General features: G+C 47.5%; 1 protein-coding gene across 13 annotated transcripts in view; it reads left to right on the forward strand.

Annotated features, from left to right (window-relative positions):
* The window catches only part of PTPRT (protein tyrosine phosphatase receptor type T), a 1064037-nt gene that overhangs the window by 855876 nt on the left and 187215 nt on the right, over nt 1–20946 (forward strand). For 8 of the 13 annotated variants that reach the window (XM_032350627.1, XM_032350634.1, XM_032350629.1 and 5 more), the window contains exon 14: nt 12621–12677. The exons of the other annotated variants lie outside the window; for them this stretch is intronic. In XM_032350627.1, the coding sequence (XP_032206518.1) occupies nt 12621–12677 (57 nt within the window). The remainder of the gene's footprint in view (nt 1–12620; nt 12678–20946) is intronic. 13 annotated transcript variants of the gene reach the window in all.

Raw genomic sequence — 20946 nt, forward strand, 5'->3', positions numbered from 1 at the left:
AGATAAAATACTCTTTGTGAGGCAAGGAGAATTGATGGCCTGCAAACAGAAGTGGCACAAATCACAGGCTGTGGCATACTTTCCCACGGAAGAAAGCAGATAATCCAGAAGAAGAACATTATCAATAGGATAGCACCAGAGCTCCAGATTGCAAGCAGGACAGCCGAGTGTCTGCGGTGTCCTGCTTAAAGGGGCAGCCCGGCAAGGGAAGGAAACTCACAGGGAGACCTCCCTCACCCACGGTGATGGTGCTCTGTGGCTTCCCTCCAGCTTTTGACCTCTAGACAAGGGAGGGGTTGAGGCAATTGTTCTGCCTTCCATGGGCCTGTGGGATTCGAGGCATACCCTCTGGACAAAACTCTCCCCCTAAAGGGTAGTCGGTTAGATCGGATTTTCTAAATCAGGAACACATGGTTGGATGGGCAGTAGGTACCTACAGGGACTTTTGAAAGAATAACTAAAACTCTACTGGTGATTTCAGGATTGAGGCCCACCATGCCATACTTCTGTGGAGCTGCCTTGCTCCTTTGAGGAGAATTGCAGTGGTCTTTAAAGAACTAGAGCAGAAAGCTTGTACCTCTTGGTAGCATAAGAATTTCTCCTCCTGTCTGACCTTTAGGACACAGTCTTCCTTAGTGGACTGTGTACTTAGTGGAGTGTGTACTCATATAGTGGGAGTGTGTACTCACACCCATATGAGTGTGTACTCATGTGGGTGTGTGGAAAGATGAGAACAAGTGAATCAGGACGAATGCCCAGCCAGCTGGCCAGGATAGTCAGAGGTAGATTCCAAGGACCAACACTCTCACTTTCCAGGCCCTCAAGGGCAATCACTTCAGCCCCAAGAGACAGAGCTCTAGGAGCTCCTGAAGTGGGACAGAGAGCTGGAGAATGCAGAGTGCCAGTCTTACAGACTCCAGGGTGTTAGCCCTCTCAGTACGACCTAGATAAGAGAATACTTGTTGAAAAATAAAGCCAAGAAAAAGCAAAGAAAAGGAGGCTTCTATTTGGTTGGTGTCTTCTCTGTGCCTTGAGGTATCCTGGGAGCATCCAGGCTCGATTAAAGTCAAACCCTCTCTAAATCCGTGCACTGCTCTGTATCAAGGATCTAAGGCCAGGAAGCCATATTCAACCCATCTCTTTCCTGAATCAAATTTCCCACTTTGTGAGTTTGCTGAAAACACTTTCCCCTTTAACAGGGGAAAATAAGATACTGGGAATCCCACAGGCATCGGCAGTGGACGATGTGGCTGTGGCATATTCCACTGGCCATCCAGCTCCGTCCAAGTGCTTCCACCACCTTCCTGACATCATGGCATCTTCCTTGTGGGGCTGCCAGGGGGCATCCAGCCTCTGGAGTGTGATCGCATGTACAAGCTTGAGGCCACCGCCCTGGCTGGAGTGTTGTCCGTGACCCTGGTGATTCCAGATGGTGTCTATAGTCATCTGTGTGAACTAGAGGGTTCACAGGGAGAATGTAACAGTCCCCAACATTAAGGCAGGGTCATTCTACCCTGACCCCAAGTGCAGCACCTCTTCTGCTAGATTCCACACCTGGATCCAGCATGGGGCTCTAACCCTTGTCTGTCTTTAATGTCCCTGATAGTCACCCAAACTCTAATGTAGTGCTGCCCAGTTTGGATGGTTGCAAAGCAAGGGACCTGGATTAGTTTTCTGTGGCTGCTGTACCAAAAGTACTACCAGCTGAGTGACTGAACAATAAAATTTCTTTTTTTTTTAAGATTTTATTTATTTATTTGACAGGCAGAGATCTCAAGTAGGTGGAGAGGCACAGAGAGAGAGAGAGAGAGGGAGAGAGAGGAGGAAGCAGGCTCCCCGCTGAGCGGAGAGCCCCACGCGGGGCTCGACCCCAGGATCCTGGGATCATGACCTGAGCCGAAGGCAGAGGCTTTAACCCACTGAGCCACCCAGGTGCCCCTGAACAACAAAATTTCTTGTCTCACAGTTGTGGAGGCTAGGTTATCAGTAGGGTTGGTTCCTTTGAGAACTATGAGGGAAGGATCTGATCCATACCTCTCCCCTAGCTGCTGGCAATCTTTGATGTTCCTTGGTTTTTTCATCTTTCATAGCATTTCCCCTGTGGACATCTTGTATCCAAGTTTTCCCTTTTTTTAGGGACTGATACTGTTAGGTTAGGAGCCTACCTTACTCTAGTTTAACCTCATCATAATTAACTAACTAATTATATCTACAAACCCTATATTCTGAGATGTTCTGAATATAGGGTTTGTAGACGGTGCATTCTGAGACCCTGGAGGTTAGGATTTCAGTATATGAGTTGGGGTATGGACACGTAGTTCAACTCATAGCAGAACCCATACAGTTAGGGGTAATATCCATGTGGTTTCCCTTGGAGCCTCTGACTATTCTATTTTCATGGCACAATCCCAATAGCTTTTAAGAATGTGCAAGGACCAGGAACTAGTCCTGTCAGGGGGCTCCTGATGGTGAGCTAAGTTCTAGATTTGACTGCTGTTCCCTTGGGAAGCTCACTGGGGCTGTTTGGGGGCAGAGAAGCTGCAGGTTCTGTGGAAGGAGCCCTGGACAGAAAGTAAACACAGTGAGCCATCCACACACACCCAGTGGCTAGGTCTGTGACAGCCACTCTCAGGCTCCATAGGGTGGTGAAGTATCAGGTCCTGATCCAGTCACGCTTCTGGGGTCTGAGCAGGGCCCACCTCCTGGGATAGGCACTACCACAGCTGATTGAGAGGATCTCTCACAAGGAGCTCCTTGGTCTTAACCACTAATTTCCCCATCACGTTTTGCCATGGCGGGAAGTACCTGGCACATCACTGGTACTTGAAAAATGCCTGCTGAAATGAGTAAATGCGTTTGAAGCCAGCATCTCACTGTAACAAGGGTCAGAGACCTTGAAAGTCCCACTTCATCTTCCTGAAACTCAGAGGCACCATATTTAACGTTATGTCCATCTCTTCATTTACAGAACATTTTTTAACACACCGACTGCCAGTGGTTTGATGATAAACCTACTCTTTGTAAAAGAAAACCTCTTATTTATAGTCTCTGTTGATCTCAAGGATGTAAATATCCCCACCATGTTCAATGAAGTTACCGATGGCTTAACAACTGGCTTGCAAAATAGCCAAGAATGTTTTACAGTTGGTTTTAGCAAGATGGGACAAGCCAGCTCCAGTACATGAAGACCTCTACCATCCAGTTTGTTAGAGGATCAGATGATACAATATGTGTACAAGTGTTGTACTGCAAACTGTTTTGGATAAAATTATTGTCAATGAATGTTATTTCCTTCGTATGGTTGACTCGCTGAGCATCTGTGAACGGGACACTTTGAAGAGAACTACAGTTTTTATGGTGAATCAGCACACATGGTCCTGGTGTTCAAGGAGCTCCCAGTCTAGTGTGGAGACAGACCTTACATTTATGATTTTAACAGATAATCATGAAGTTATAATTGTGATCAGAGCTTCCAAAGAGAAGTGAAATGTACTGAATGGGGACTAAAATATCAATGGTGCCAAAGGCTCAGGCAGTAATGGCGGATATGTTCCCAGGCCATCACCTGGGGTTCTGCTTCCTTGGGACTGGTATAGCATAGGAGACTTTGTGTCTCTCTGCCCATCATCACCCCTTCCCACCTAACACTGGGAATTGCATAGGACCAGGACCAAGGGTAGGATTTGGGAGATCTGCTGACTGAGCACATCAGACTGTGAGAAGAGCCACACCCCTGGCCCAAAGTCCCTGTAAAGGCCCAAGTCCTCAGTATTTACAGAGGATTTGGTGGGTATATTCACATATCACCAGGGGACACTATTTATTTACAGAACCAAAATTGAAGGCGCAGCTAAGGGACTGTGGAGTGGGAGTTTGGTATTTGCAAGTAAAGGGGATAATCCTAGGATCAGAACAAGCTGACCTCAAAAGGCTTGAAGGCAGTCTTTTTCATTGGTGGGGGACTCATTGGCACTACCCCAGATTCACATTCCTCTTTACTTTGTTTCTCAGCCAAGGTTTGCCTGTGATTGACTTTGGCTGGAGGTTTATAAGTTCAGCCATAGTGGGGAAGTGGAGTTTATCAATGAGCTGCTAAAGACAAATGGGACCTCTCTTAAGAGAGATTCCCTAGAAGTAGAGCCTGAGGCAGGGATTTGGGCGCAGGGAAGGTATTAAGGGAGGGCCCTTGGAAGAAATCTGTAAATGAAAGAGGAAAGTGGGAGAGGTAGTAAAATGCTAAGCAAGAATCTATTCTCAGATAAATTAAAGCCTAGGCTAGATAAGGTAGAGTATAAACTTCTCCCAAGTTGTTCTGCCTTGAACAAGAAGACCAGAATTTCTGCCTCTCCCCCCATAACAATTAGTTGTTGGTACTCCCCTGTTCCTTTCCCCTTCTCCCTCTCCTTCATCTCTCAGGGGGCTCCGGGCGGGGCGGGGGGCGGGGGGGGGGTGGATGGCAGTGCTGAGTCTCGCACATGTATCAGGAGAAAGTCATAGGTATAAGCCCTTAGTCTCAACACTCAGAGCAGCTGGGGATGGTGCACCAACCCCAAAAGGGAAGAGTGGCACCAGTGGCATCTACCATGTGCTCTTCTTATACAGGGGATGTGTTTCATTGTTGGGTTGAGGGATAGCAAAAAGATCATGGAATTGCCTCCAATTCAAGAGCCGAAGGAAAATTCTAAAAGCCCTCTGCTTGGCACACTGTACTCTTGGAACTTGTTCAGAGCCATAGAGAGAAAACTTAGGCTAATGGGTTAAAAAAAATTAAATTTTGGTTTAGAAACAGAACTATTATTTATTCTTTGAAGGGAAGGCAGTACAAAGACTACTAAACAATGAGGTTTCATTTGTATAGTTAAAACAGAAAATGTAAGACAGGGCAAGTAAGGGGAAGGTGCATTTAGACCCCTTAAATAATGTTTACCTTACATTTGGAAGAGGAGGGTTGGGCTCAACTTAGGAGCCAGGTTGGAGATATAAGCTGAGTCTGCTCAGAGGTGACCCTTGGGAAAATGGAGCACACAGAAGTTTGGAGTGGGGTACTTAGACTTCTGAGGTACTGAGGCTCAAGGAGGAGGGGGGAACAGGCCTTCCTGTGGAAGATGATTATCCCATGTGGTGATGATGCCCCTGTTCCAGGCTGTACCTGCTGAAGGGGGCACTTGCGCATGTCAGTCCATGCCTTCAGAGTAGATCAAGGGGAAAATGGTTTCTGACCCAGAGGCTTAGTTGTAAAACAATACCAGTCCGTTTCTGTTCCAGAAACTGATGTCCAGCTCCACTTGCTGTGACAGGGACCTTACTTCTGTCCCACCAAGTTCCTTCCACCATGGGACACTTCATTTGGACAGAACTTCAATATCACGATTCCATATTTGGCTCCCAATTCCCTCTGCCTGTGAGTCTTTGTGGTCACATAGATCCTACCTGCCTTTTCTCCTTCCAGAAAATGAAAATTTGCTTTCTTTGACTTTGACTGCCTGCCCTGGTTAGGGTCAAGCTGTCTGCCCTCTCCCTCTTAGAAACTCTCTGGCCACCAGCAGGCAGCAGCATTCCCGTCTCTGGCACCAGCCATCAAGGGAACACAGCTGGCTTTGCAGACTCCCGCTGGGTGCGCCCGAGTGGCAGTTAGAAAAATCAGCTTTGATTTGATTTGCAAACTGAGCCTAGTCATTGAGACAAAATAAATCCGGAAACCCATAAAGCCATTTGCAGAGTTGCTTTGCAGAAGACAGCCACAGTTTTAATCTAGTAAACACTCTCTAACGATCCCATTAAAACAACCCCCTCGGAGTAGGTGCTGAAAGCTGAACTCCAGAATAATGAAGCATGAGATAAGGGGCCAATGTCACCAATAGTTCCATGCTGCCCTGTGGTAGTGATGGACTAAAACCATTGTCCCAACGGCAACAGGCAAGAGGCGTGGGCAATGGTCTTTTGTAAAAGTAGCTTCTTTTTATAATGGCTAAGCCTGAGGTAGACCATTTCATCTAGCATTTTCTCTTCTCTCTTCATAATGAATTCTCACCCCTGCAGAGACTGGCAGGACAATAAATACCCATTCTTCAGTGAAATGCCCTCATTTTGCTGATACTAAGACTAGAGCCAAGAAGGGGAAATGATGTGTACTCGGATTCCTTAACCCTAAGAATAACATGTTACAGGTGGTGTGAGAAGCCAAGCACAATGTAGGAATTATCTCCTATCAGATAAGAAATGCCCACTGCCTGCCCTCCTCTCTTCTGTCAATCTAATTCTATATGGAAGGTTCTGTCTTACATGAAGTTTCTTTGAAAGGCTGCATGGAAAAATGGGGAATTAGAGTCACCTGGATTCAAATCCCATGTCCAAAGCTTAACTGTTTGACCTTGGATAAATCAAACCCCTTTTAGTCTATCACACCCATTTTAAGCCAGAGGTCATTGACTCTTTCTCCCAGTTATTTGGGATAATGCACTTAAAAGGTCAAGAATATAACAGATGATAAACATCTTTAGCTTCCCTCGTCATTCTTCTGAATGTTCTCTGATAGGAGACCTAGAGGTCCAAGCCTCTCATTGCTATTCTCCAAGGAAGAAAAGCCAAAGCCTGGACTCTGGTCATTTCCCCTATGATTCCACAAATCACATGTTTATCAGATGAACTCAGGCTAGATCCAAAGTGCAGAAACAGAGGCAAAGGAATGATGTCAACCTCAGCTCGTAGTCTTTAAGCTCTTCAGCTATAGGTTATTGTGTTTAGATTAGATTCTAGCAATCCTATTTTTATTGACTGAGTGTAGCATTTTGCTCATGCACCTGTTAGCCTTTGACTGTAGCATTTTTTCTTTTCTCATTATCTACCCAGCATTTTCAGGAGGGACTCAGGACCACAGGATGCCCAAATCTAGTCATGGTAGCTGGAGTCAAGACCCCAGTGAAGGATCACTTATGAAAGGTAGACTGTAGTGAGTCCATCTATTGGAAGACTCTTGGCTATTGTTCAGACCTTAGAAATCCTACAAGATTTTTTTTTTAAGATTTTATTTTTTTATTTGATAGAGAGAGTTCACAAGTAGGCAGAGGGACAGGCAGACAGAGAGAGGGGAAAGCAAGTTCCCTGCTGAACAGAGAGCCTGATGCAGGGCTTGATTCCAGGACCCTGAGATCATGACCTGAGCCGAAGGCAGAGGCTTAATCCACTGAGCCACCCAGGCACCCAGAAATCCTACAGATTTTAAGAGGGGGAAAGCCCAGGGTGTGTGCTTGGTGGTTAGGGTAGGGTAGTGCAGTTTCTCCCTATGCAAGCCCAATGAAGTGAATTTTCCGCAATGGGGGTTCTCAGAATTGCTTGCGTGTGACAAGCTTGCCTTGACCCTTGGCCCCTTTTGTTCTCACCCAGTGCTCTCTATGTCCTAAAATGCCAAAGGAGTAATGTGGCTTTTCTTGAAGGTTTAATGACAAAATAGAAGGAGAGAATTACACCATAAGTAAACTAAAAGTAACCAAAAATGGCATTCATATATCCCAACCCATTAATATTTTTCTTGCTACAACTACTGGTACAGCTCCTTAGTCTTCTTATATCGTTCTCCTATCCCTACTCTCTAGACTGTTCAAACTGCTCCTCCACACTGCCAATACACATACATATGTTTTCCATACCCCACTCAGGAAGACAAAGCTGGTACAGTGGAGTCCCGGAAAACCAAAACCACAACCAACACTTGTCCTTCAAGCATGTCCTTGGGAAGTCTCAATTCATCCCTGTGAACTAGAAATGAGAATTATCTACCCAAGACCTGAGACACCTGAGTTGACCTTAGCTCAAATCTGATGCTGCAAAGCAATTACATCTTACAAAGGGAATAGCAGGCTTTTAAAATCATGAGTCAAAGAAAGGGGGATATCTGGGTAGGCTGAAGTCAAGGGCTAGAAATAGAAGAAGGTTCCATTAGAGCTTTCTCTGATGGGGTTTCACATAGTGTTGAAGGAGCAGGGTGGTGAAGGGGGGCTTAATGAAAATTAACCATCTACTGTATACCAGTCACAGGCCTATGTATGCTGACATGAGTTGACAATGCAATGACAGAATTAAAACCTGGCATGTATTGTGCACTAAATAAATAGTGATCATCCTTATAACCCTTACTTAAAAAATGAAGCAGTAGAAGCCCAGAAAGGTTGAATAAAGACCTCAAGGGCCCACAGAACTGTAGCTGAGCTCTAACTCTAAATAAAGCTCATGGCATTCCCATGCCATGAATCTTGTCAGTGACACAGACTAGGTGAGATTCTATGAGCCACTGTCAGAGTCTCCTATCTCCTATTTGTTAAACCCTTCCATGCCTCTTTTCCAGTAATAGTTGATAGTAGAATCTTTAGGGTGTGATGGGTCTTTGTCTCTTTGGCAGTGTCCAGGCTAAGTCCTGGAATCTGCAGCAGACCCGGTACCACAAAGAGCCCTCAGCCTTCCATGTTACTACAATATATTGAAGCTGATAAACCAAGAAGTTAGTTTGTCTTCAAGGTTATCTGCTTTAGTGTCATCTTTAGCCCATAAGCATCTCTTTCTACTCAACATTCTTCGCTTTAGAAGGGAATAAAAGTCAAAAGGGAAGTCTGAGGCACTCAGCATTGTGACCTCCTTCTTGCATGGTCTTACTATTTTAATTAATTAATTAATTAATTTTCATATAAATATATATGAACATAGGCTGGAAATATGGAGAGAGTGGAGTCATGAAGCCTCTAACAGAAAAGCTGTATGATGGGGAACCAGGTTGTAGAAGAGAAGACAAGAAACTAATACCTTTTCTTCGGCTGGATTAGTTAGGATACGAAAGGCTTTGCTGCAACGACAAATGAATACCCAAATATCAGTAGCTTGATACCAAAAAAGTTTGTTGTTATGCCATCTAGAGTATATGTGGCCTCATAAAAACCCCACAGCAGGGGAAGAGAAAGTGTGGGGTTAGTAATCTGGATCTTGAATACCTCACTTAGAAATGACTTGTGTCACTTCCACTTACATGGCCTTGATGAGACTTGGATTCTTCTGTGTGCCTAAGGAGGAGAGGTAGGCCAGGTACCAGAAAACACTTGTCATCTCTACCCAAAAGGTTTGAGCCCCTTTGCTGTTTCAGCTTCCCTTTATGTCCTGCTGAGACCCGTGATCCATTACTTATCTTCTGCTCTTCCACCCACTAGGAAAACCTCTTCCCATCCCACCACCTGTCCAGCTATACCCCTGTTTCTGCCCCTTATAGCTGAGCACTGCTGCTCGGCAGAGTTGTAGCCCTAGGTTGGTAAGGTGGGGAGACTCCACCAGGCCTGTCAACCAGGCTTCAACTATTAGAGAAACTAGTAGAGAAACTGAAACTCAGAAATGTAATTTTCTAAGCAACACAGCTAGCAGGTAAATACTAAACCGGAATTTCACTTATTCATTTAGTTCTTAATAAACACATATTGAGTACAACTTCCTATTGATTGTGGCCTCTTGTCCCAGATGGGTTAAGATCTTTGTCTTTGGATTTGGAGAGTCTTTAATTCTAGGCTGGAAAAGGCACTTAACTGCTCTGTGACTTGGTTTCCCCATCTGTAAAACAGTGACAATATCACCACTTACTTCATGGGGCTCATGTAAGAATTTAATGGGCCAATGCATACAAAGTGCTTCGTGCAACGCCGAGCTTATAATAAGCACTCCACAAATAGCTAGCGGGAGAACAGCAAACAGATAAATTCTATCAATATGGCGTGATGAAGGTAAATCCAGGATGCTCTGGGAGCCAAGAAGGGAAACATAAATTGGTTTAGGTTGTGCCTTTTCAGGAATGTGGTTATTGAGACAAGTTTTGAAAGAGTGACCGTTATCATATTGAACAAGGCTGGAGAGTAAGGCAGGAGATCTTCCGTGTTGATGAAGTAGCATGTGCAGATCGCTGGAGACTGGAAGCGTGCTGAACTTGAAAGGGTCAAAGCAAAGGAATAGATGCCTATGTGGCCAGAGGCACATATGTGGGCACACACTATGTGACCACACACCACAAGGAGTGATCAGAGGTGGGGCTGAAGGAGAGAGCAAGGCCAGGATACTGAAGACTCTGTATAGCCCCAGAGCATATTTATGAACTTGGCCCTGAGATCAAGGGCCAGTTGGGAGCCATTGGAGGTGTTTAAGCAGACCGCCTTAGAAGGTGGATGAGATGGGGATCTGGGGCACAGACAAGACAAGACCATGGGGAGAACAGGTAGGAAGCCACTGAAATAGGCCAGGTGGGAACACCAAAGTCATATCCTCTCTCAACCTTCTGTTTCTTTTTGACATGTGAGCCATGTCTTGCCTACCTCCAAGGGTGGGGAAAAATTAATAAAAGTAGCCACTTAGAATAAGGTTGGCAAGCTGTTTTGTAAAGGGCCAGATAGTAAATATTTTCAGTTTTGCAGACTACATGGTCTCTGTCACACATACTCAACTTGGTCATGGTAGCACAGAAAGCAGCCATAGGTAAGAAATATAAAATGAGTGTGACCATGTTCCAATAAAATTTTATTTATGGACACCAAAATATGAATTTTATATAATCTACATGTGTCATAAAATATTACTCTTCTTTTTGGTTTTATTTCCCCCAACTGATGAATCACTAAATTCTGCCCCTGAAACTAAGAATATTCTATAAGTTAAAAAAATTGAATTTAAATAAAAAATTAAAAAAATAACAAATAAAAATTTTTTAAAAGTAAGGTCAAATTGGAAGGGTAGGTGAACCATGAGAGACTATGGACTCTGAAAAACAATCTGAGGGTTTTGAAGGGGCGGGGGGGTGGGAGGTTGGGGGAACCAGGTGGTGGGTATTGGAGAGGGCACGGATTGCATGGAGCACTGGGTGTGGTGCAAAAACAATGAATACTGTTATGCTGAAAATAAATTTTAAAAATTAAAAAAAAAAAAAAGGTAAGGTCAAATAGCAAACACCCCATTTACAAGTGTAAAAACCATTCCTAACTCATGGCCATGCAGAAAACTCTGAGAACCCAGATTTGACCCACAAGCCACAGTTCACTGACCTCTGACTTAGCGTGTACTTTGAAAATGGTGACGCTTCCCACACCGTTAAGAGGAGGAATATTATGATGACAATTGACTGGCAGTTATGTTTTATAGTATATCATGACCTTGCTCAAGCTTGCTATTTATGTGATTTTTTTTTTTTGAAATGATATACTTCCTGTTTATTGGTTGGTCTGGAGTGCCCTACCTCTCTCCTCATTTTGCGTAAGGGCTTTATACAGTTCTGTTGATGAATCACTAGAGGAACATGTAGGCTTTCACCAAGCATTAGACACCTTCCTGCCCTTTATATAGTTTTCTTTACAGAGACAAGTAGTCAGTTTCAAAGGCTTAGGAGCATTCGTCATGCAAACCAGGATTTAAATACTGCCTCTGCCCGTTACTAGTTCTGGGCCTTGAGCAAGTTATGTCCATGCTCTGATTCATTTCTTCACCTGTTCATTCATTTGTTCAACAGAACAGAGTCCCTACTACATGCCAGGTACAAGACAAGATCACAGGAGCGCTTAGTAAATGAAACGCGGTGACTTCCTTCAGGGAGCTTACAGAGTCAAGGCAAAGGTGGCCACTAATAACAGGGCAGGGTTATTGCTGTGAGAAAGGAAGATTGGGGTGTTATGGGAAGACAGAATGGGATATCTGTCCCATACACGGTGAGACACCAGAGACTCCCAAGAAAGGAGCTCCAAACTGATTCCTGAAGGGTGAGCGGTTGCTAGTCAGGTAAAGGGGTAGAGAGGGAGTGTATTCCTCACAAGGTGATGAGCCCGGGTAAGGTCTGCAGACAAGAATGTAGTGGGCTGTTGATGATGGAGAGGACTTCGTTGCCCTTGAGGAAGAGAGTGTGGAGGAACAGGCAAGGATCTCATCACCGAGGGTCTGAGCTGGAGAAGGGGCTCTGAGGTTTCCCTTACTGATGTCTTTTAGCTGTAGGGTGGAGGGTGGATTGAAAGGGGGCAAGGCCGGAGGCAGGAAGACCAGCAAGGAAGGTGGTATTTTGAGTGCTCCTCAGTGACGCGTGCGGGTGGCTTGAACCAAGTGGAAATGAGATTGGAGAGAAAAGAGAGGCTTCGAGAGCCTTCCTGGAGAAGACTTACTGAGGCATGCTGAGGGTTTAGAAGTGGGAGGTCAGTAAAAAGGAGAGGCAAAGGATGACTCCCGGATTCCTCCATGGAGCTGCTACGTGGGTGGGGCCACCATGTACTAAGAAAGCAGAGTGGGAGAGAAGACAGGGCGTGGAAAGATGATGGAGCTCATTTATAATAATACAGACTTTTCCGGGTTGCTCTCCGCTTTAGAAACATTGTTCGTGAGATACCTAGCAGAGTACCTGGCATGTCGTGGGTGCTTGATAAATGCTGACTCTTACCCTCGTTTCATTTTTAAAAATCGATTGCAGCCTTGTTTTGTTAGATCGCGATGTTCTTTTGCTGTTTAGCGTGAGCTCTTCAGAGCCACAAGAACTGTAGTCTTGTTCACCATGCCGCTCGTTTTCATGTGTGTTTCTTTCTCTCCTTCTCTTCTGCATGCTGCCTGGGGACTGGCTTCCTTGTGGTCAGCACCAATGGGCAGCGCCCAGGTGACCCCGGGGACTCCACTCTGCCTCCTCACCACAGGTGACCACCAGAGCCCTGGGCGGGTGGGAAGGAATTGAGCATGGCCCATGCTCAGGGCGTCCTTCAGGCCAGGTGCACCAGAGAGGAACTGGCAGTCCCTCCACGCCAGCCACCTGTCCACCCATTTACTCTTCCAGCCACCCCCCCCCCACATTCACCCACCCACCCACCTCTCCATGCCTCCCTTCATCCATGCAGCTCCCCACTCATCCATTCCACTGATGCTTACTAAGTACCTACTATGTGCCAGGCACTGTTCTAGGCATGGAGGGATGCAGTGAGGAGGAAAAGAAGACCTGTTCCTATGCCTTTCCGGGAAGGGAGAAAGCCACCCTAATCAATGCATGATAACTGTGAGGGCAGCTACAAAGGAGAGGTGTGTGGTGTTCAAACACACACATACTCGGAGCTCAGAGTGTGCGTCCACAGAAGTGACAGCTCAGCCGTGGTCTGAGTTTGGGGAAGTGGGCCTCCTGTGTCTGTGCTTAGAATGGGACTGGGTCTGGCCTCCCCTGTGTGCTGGACAAGCCCTTTAAATGTGATGGTCCCCACCTCTCCTGCGTGTTAAGTGGGAATCATAATGGCTGCGTCTAAGGGGGCACCATTTGCTTCTAGAATCTGCACGTGCAGAGTCTTCTGGAGTTGTACTCCGAGACCACACAAGATAATGAGTGTGGAAAGGCTGGAGTAAGAGTACCCAGCCTAGGGGAGTATTTGTGTGAAGGATATCAGCCCCTATCCTCAAACATGCTGTAGTTTGACCACATTTCCCATCAGCATCTGCCTCTCTTCAAAGACTGGGATGCAGAGCCCACCTGTGTCATAGGCTGATGCCTATGGCAGGTCCTACAGACCAAAGAGACCCCACTGCCCTAAAGGTGTGACTCTAGAAGTCCTTGGTGATTTCGGATCTTTACCTAATGCCTCTCTCAAGAGTGGTTGCTCAGACAGTGGCCTCCTTTCTACCAGTCTCTGACTGGCCAGTTTGTCATGGCGGGGGGAGGGGGAATGGCCAGCAAGGATGACAGGAGTCTGGCCTCATGGTCCACTTCTGTCCACCCTCTTCCCCAAAGTCAGAAATATGACTGCTAGTGAATGTCTTCAGCTGGTTTCTGTAGACCCAGAGCCCGAGACAGGGATTCCTGTGCAAATTGAATGACTCATTAAAGAGAATTCTCAGGAGAGAAAGTCGGGGAGGCAGGATAGGGCAGGATGTGGAGGCCTGTGGCAGCTTGAGCCCTCAGAAACCTCACCTTGAAGCCAAGGGGCCAGCAGTTGTGCCACAACGCCAGCCGGCCATTGGCAGTCATGGGAGTGCACAGGCCCCTGAGGAGGCCACTCACCTTTGCCTTGCGGTACTTCTGCCGGGAAGGAGGCATCTGTGCGCCTTGAGCAGCCAGAATCCACAGCTGCTGGACGCCTGGTGTACCAGTCTGGGAGTGGAGATACTGGGTGAGTCCACAGCACTCACTGCAGCCCAGCTGTCCCTGTCCCCAACCCCCATGGCTCAGCACGCCGCTGCCAACGCTCCAGGAATGTCATCACAATCCCTCCCCACCTAGATGGCCTTTTACCACCTGTAAAGCTGCATAGCCTTTTACCACCTGTAAATCTCATTGTCACACTTTAGAGTCCTGTTACAGATCACTGTTAGGTGACCCTAGGGACTGCCCTGCTCGACAGCCACACGTAGTAGGCCTTCAGGAAATGTCAGTCCCCTGTCATCCCCCATCACAGGCCCACCAGCCTCGCCCTCCCCCACGGGGAGGTAGGGAGTCGCACACGGAAGCGTGGTCATGGTGAGGGGAGAGGGACTCTCACCACCGCACGCACAGCCACTCTAGCGAGGTACCGTGTGTCCCCGGAGCCCACGTGGGAGTTCCATTTCCGCTGGGCCATTGTTCTCTGGCATCTCTTCAAGTCGAGCGGTCTGATAATGTTTTCTTTAAACGGAGCCGATTCTGTTTTGGGCACATTTGTTCTTCCCTCTTGCCTCTGAGGTGTCTGAATGTTCCTCCTCTGACAGGTTGATTTCATCATGTTCCGTTTGCTTCTCGGCCCCATTTGATGGGTGAGGGGCCTGCGAGTGTTTCTCTCAGAGCAGAATGTCCCTTTCAGACGGGGTGTTTGCTCGTGCTCATCCCCTGGTAGCAAGAAGGGCCGGTGGAAATCATAACTGCCGGCTCTGCGGGATGGGGGCGGTAGACCAGAAGCTCGGGAAGCCTCTTTTCGGGTCTGCAACAGGCCAGAGAACCGTGGAACCACATCGTGTCGCAGGGAAGAGGCTGGCATTGGGAATGGAGGCTGTGTTCAGCTCTCAGCCCTGCCACCTTCTGGCCTCGGGATGGTGGGCAAGTGATTTCTCCTCTCTGGGCTTCCTTCTCTTCTGGAGTGGGGACCGTGGCACCCCTACCATAGTTAATCATGAGAACTGGGTATGGTGACAGCCTTAACCTCTTTGCTCAGCTAACTCCAGCTAGCTCTGCAGGTCTCTGACCTCCTGGCTCTGCTGGAGGGCTGGGCTCCTCAACCTCGGCATGAGGGACGTTTGGGGATGGATGCTTGTCTGTCGTGGGGGGCTGTCCTGTGGTGGGCAGGATGCTTAGCAGCATGTCTGGCTTCTACCCACTAGATGCCAGTAGCACTTCATTCCTCAATTATGACAACCAACTCTATCTCCAGACGGTCCGCAGGGTCCCTGAGGGGCAATAGCTCCCCTTGTGGAAATCCTCCAGAGCTGCACGGTTCCATAAAATAGAACTGGGACAATGTATAGAAGTTTACATTTTTAAAAAAAGATCTCATTTAGTTATTTATTTGAGAGAGCAAGAGAGAGGACGAGAGAGCACAAGCAGGGGGAGCAGCAGGCAGAGGGAGAGGGAGAAGCAGGCTCCACTGAGCAGGGAGCCCGATGCAGGGCTTGATCCCAGAACCCTGAGATCATGACCTGAGCCAAAGACAAACACTTAACCAACTGAGCTGCCCAGGCACCCCTATAATTTTATGTTTTTTAGAGTCGCATTAAAAAATAACAGATGAAATTAATTTTAATAGATATTATTTAACCCAGTGCCTATAAAATATTACCATTTTAACACACAATCTGTATTTTAAAATTACTAATGAAAGGTATTTTACATTTTTTTTTTGCACTAAATCTTTGCAATCTGGTATACATTTTCCATTTACAGCACATCTCAGTTCAGATGCTAGATTTTAAACAGTTAAAATGAAATATAGCCTTAAAAAGGTAAACATTATGTTTAATATGTAAACATTACTCATACTAGTTTTTAAATTTAAATTCATTAAAATAAACCATAAAATAAATTTTAAAACTCGGTTCCTCAGTCAGTCTAGCCACATTTCAGGTGCTCAGTGACCCCATGTGGCTTAGTGACTACCATGTTGGACAGCACAGATCTAGAGGCAAAAATTTTTTTTTGCCATCTTTGTGCCTAATTGGTGAACAGAAGTGTATATGCATGGAGACATTACTCAGTAAATGTTCAGTTCCTTTGTTTTACTTTGACACACACACACACACACACACACACACACACACACACACACACACCCAGGGACGTCTGGTATGTCTGGAAGTGTATTTGGTTGTCATTAGTGGGTATGAGGGTGAAGGCTGGGGATTCTTGCCTTGCAAAAATAAGGTCTCATGGCCAGGGTTAGGAGTTTTTTTTTTGTAGTGGGATGACTTGTGGCTGTGGTGGACAAGTGCCAAGCTAACATTTCACCTGAAGGACTTGGGACCCCATGGACCCACCGCTGCAGAAGGTACCCCTTCTCTGGCTCTGGTAGTAATTCAGCCAGGCCTCCAGGCAGCAGTGTGGGACCCTGGGTTGGAGAGGCTGGAGAGGATGCACAAATGGTCAGCCATGCTCTTGAGTTGAACCCCTACCAGACCCAGATTCACCACCTTGACTGTGCCCAGTCCCCATTGTCAATTCTCCACAAGAAGGGCTTTGGGCCAAGCCCTCATATGGAGCCCAAATTCCATTCCTTAAAACTGGGGGACTTGGGCACATCACACAGCCTTTCTGAGCCCAGGTCCTATCTGTGAGATAATGTGGATGAGTCCCAGACTGACCAGGCTCACTGGTGGCGAGGGTCGTCAGAGGGAAGGGATGAGTTTCTGACCCAGCTTCTGCTGGAGAGGGTATCAAGTGGACCTCCCCTCTGTCATTCCTTTCTTTCCTGTCCACATCACAGGAAAACTCTCTGTTGTTATTTTCCTGGCAGTTTTTAAAATCAGAGCCTTGCCGCAGTAGCAGAATTCAGGCCATAAAACACTCTCGGAGACTGCTTTGCCTCTAAAGCAACTTGCCCAGGGATGGCTTATAAATTCTGGACCCAGGTAGAGTTTGAGCCTTTGCAATAAAGCTGTGGGGCCCCAGAGCAGATGGGGAAGCAGCACGGCAGTCTCCTGAGGGCTCAGTGTGGTGCCTGGTAGCCTCCGCAGCCTCAGACACCCCGGGGTCTCAGCGACCCTCTCAGGGAGGCTATGCCCCCTGGCAAAGGAGGACAGATGGTGTGAGAACAGGAGCTGGAAGCAGTAAAACCAGATGTAGTGCTCTGGAAAATGCTGAAACCCAAGTACCACCCCCCATGATGGGACTGTGCTAGGTGGAGAGAGGGGGAAGGAAGACCCACAGTGGGGGTCAGGCTCCTGCCGGGCTGGCTGGAGAGAGGTCGCAGCTCTGGGGGATAGTAGCATCAGGGATATCTAGCAAGCTGAGGAAAAGAATACTAGGACAGCTAAGACATGTTACAGATTTCCTACATGCTGTGCTCATGCAAAGGGCTCCCCATTATTAGTGTACTTCACCTGTAGGGTGCTGTTAGCGTTCTCATTGATGGAGGTGGAAACTGAGGCTCCGATCATTGGAAATCACAAAGCTCAGGGATGATAAATTTCTCTGGACAGTCTGCACTCCTACCCAGCATGTTCTAAGCCCAGGGTCCACATTAGTGAGCACCTATTATGTGCCAAGAACCAGGAAATACCAGAGCAGAAGGCTTCAGCACTATGCCTCAAAAATCACATCATAACTAGCAGTGGGACTTGAGCCACAGAGAGGTCATGTAAATGGTCCCATTTCCTTATCAGCAAAATGGGGATACTAATAATAATTAGTTGTTAAGAGGAATAAGGGAGAAAAATAAGCATTAAGTGCTTGGATTTTCGCTCTTGCTATTATTATTATCCTAAGCCCATTTTACAGATGAGGAAATTGAGATCCAGACAGGAGGGGTGGGCAACTCGCTGGTGGTGATATTCAAGCAGGTGGCTGGACCGGAACTGTGCTTCCCGAGAAACGTGGGGGATGGGGGGTGAGAGTTAAGAGCCTGTCAGAGCCTCAGCCTAAAATGTCAAGCAGGGTTAATAAATTTAGGGGCTCTTTAGGGAGTAAGGATATTAAGTGGGAGGCTGGACCCAGTTGCATGGCAACCCAGCTGCTGTGATGGCCAAGGCAAGAGCAGGACAGTGAGTAGAGGCAACACGATGCTGAGGTCCCTGAGCCTTCCTCCTGGGCATCCTCCAGTTCCCCTTGACCCAGGCCTCATGGGTCCCAAGGCTCAGACCAGGGTTGTTTGCAGGTGAGGGGCAGGGACTGCAGCTGGAGGTCAGAGAGGAAGGTGACATTCAGGATCTAGGCCGACACAGTTCTTCCCTCCATTTGGCTGTCGGCACGGGGACAGGCTGACTCGGCAGAGCACGGAGGGAGCGCGGTGTTCGAACAAGCACACCAGAATGCCATCTTTGTCAGCAGTCTTACAATAGACGCTCATGACCTGATGGACACAAGGCTCTGGGACCATTCTGGCTGCCAGCTTCTGCATCCAATCTCCCTGCTGAATCAGCAGCCTTGGTGCAGAAGAGGAAGGCATTTTTCTGGCCTGCTGCTGCCCCGTGGGGTGTCCCTATAGCAGGTCAATGTTTCTATTGCCTACAAAACAAGCATCATATATGACTGAGGTCTTAACTATACCTTTTTTCTGTCTTGGGTTATTCTCCCTTGACCAAGGAGAAACCAGCCTCCGGGCTTTATGCAAACTGCCATTACATTCAGATTGGGAATCCAGGGCCATCCTTGCTCCTCTTTGGTACCACGTGGGACTAATACTGCCTCCAGAATCTCTCCTGGATCTCTCCTTTCCTCGTCGCTGCCTCTCATGCCCAAGATCCATGACATCTTGCTCAGATTTGTGTCCAAATTCCAGACTGGTGCCCTTCCAGTGTATGCTCCCCTGGACCTGAGTGACAGTCCAGCAATAAGCATCTGCTCCTGATGGAAATGTCCCCAAGCTCCCCTGTGCTTTGGGAGAATGAGACCCTCACTCTCTAGTTGCTCTCCCAACCTCTTCCCTCCTTGGCGTCCTGTGCCCCGTTCACCCCGCTTATCTTAGCAGGACCTGCCTTCTCGCACTCCCTCCCCTTGCTGGGATGCTCTCCCTCTGGGATCTCCCTTACCCTCTAAGATCAAGTCCAGACAAAACTGTCCCTGACCCCCACCCACCCACCCACTGTCTCAGGCTGCACTGAGAGGAAATGCTCAACTATCCAGGCCAGTGTGCACAGAGGACCCCCTGAGTCAGCCCTGAGTGAGGGAGCACCGCCAGCATGGCCATGTTCATATCCCAAGCACACCATCTTGGAGCTGTTTGCTCTGTGTCACCTCTTAGTCCGTGCCCATCACACTTATAATGGTCATTCACCTGACCCCGTGCATGAGTGGACTTACAGGTGAGTGGATGATTCATGTTCATAGAGCATGAGCCAAGCATAGGGTGCTCCCTCCCAACACCCTCTGCCTCCACCCACAAAGGTCCCAACACCTCCCCTGGCTCACCTTCTTCCATTTGGTTAGGCTGATGGTGAGTCACTGAGTACTGGTTTTCAACCCAGAATTTGAACTCTGTGCGGCCCTACCTGCCAGGCTTCTTAGGGACTGAGTCTCTGGAGTTTCTGAATGGAGGTCCCTGAAGTCTGCTGGTTTGGCGCCACATAGGCTCTCCTGGGCTCCCCTGGTGCTGGTCCAGGGGCAGTCAGGCTTGTAGGCAGAAACTCTGGTCTGTGTCTCAGAACTCCGAGCCTGCCCCTGCGGGCAACGGCCATGGCTGCAAACGTTTTGGACCCCGCTTCTGCCCTCTGTCATCTCTCCTGACACAGAGCTACTTTTGCATCCATCCTTTGGGGAGGAGCGTAGATCAGCTTTTAGCACAGAACACAGTGATTCAGTGTTTCTGCTTCCAAAAGCCAAGGGGCAAAGGCTAGAAGAAAGAAAACATGTTCACGGTGGATTTGCCTGGAATCTCAACAATCGATGCTATTCCCGCTGCTGGTTTTATTACCCAAGCTCAATTTCATTGCACTAATCTGAATGCCGTGCTGCGTGTTTATCGGCCCTTCCCTCTGATCCTGCCCGTGCTTCCACTAATCCTTCCTATAGATTTCTTGTTCCCTCCCGTGCCTCTTTTCCTTTCCAGACTCTGATGCTCACTGCAAGCACTATATTCCAGAGGCAAGATCTGGATAAGGCTACCCAGGCTGGGTAGATCTCTGCCTCTCCTCCAAATTCCTACCCCTTTGGGTCAGGTAATGTGATCACTCCTTGAGGGATCAGTTTCACCAGAGGCGGTGGGAAAAAACCAGATTATGTCTCTGAGGAATTATAATTCTGAGGAATTATATCCCTGGGGACACCTTGATCTGGTGCACCCTAAGCTAGACAGACAAATAAAGCCAGGACATTCTGGCCTTCTGGAAGCCCCTGTTGCGGCTCCGTTCATGACCGAGCAGGAGCGTCCCATCCTCTTCCCGTATATACGGTGTGATTGATCCTAACCTTTATCAGTGATTGCATTTTACTTGGTGAAATGCTAAGACCTCCCTCCGTCCACATCCCATTCCCAGATCACTTGGCTGAGCTTAGCCTGCTGTTAATGGGTCCAATGTCTTTCCCCAAAAGATGGGTGGAAGTCCTAAACCCTAGTTCCTGTTAGTGTGATCTTATTCGGAAAGAGGGTCTTTGCAGATGTAATTAGTTAAGATGAATTATGGGGCAGGCTATAATCCAGTGAGACTGAGGTCCTTATTAGAAGGAAACATGGGTGCCTGGGTAGCTCGATTGGTTAAGCATCTGACTCTTGGTTTTGGTTCAGGTCATGATCTCAGGGTTGTGAGATCAAGCCCCACATTGGGCTCTGCACTTAGCTCAGAATCTGCTTAAGATTCTCTTTCCTTTTCCCT

This window comes from Mustela erminea, chromosome 7 (assembly GCF_009829155.1).
Source record: "Mustela erminea isolate mMusErm1 chromosome 7, mMusErm1.Pri, whole genome shotgun sequence".
In the NCBI taxonomy this organism is placed as follows: Eukaryota; Metazoa; Chordata; class Mammalia; order Carnivora; family Mustelidae; genus Mustela; species Mustela erminea.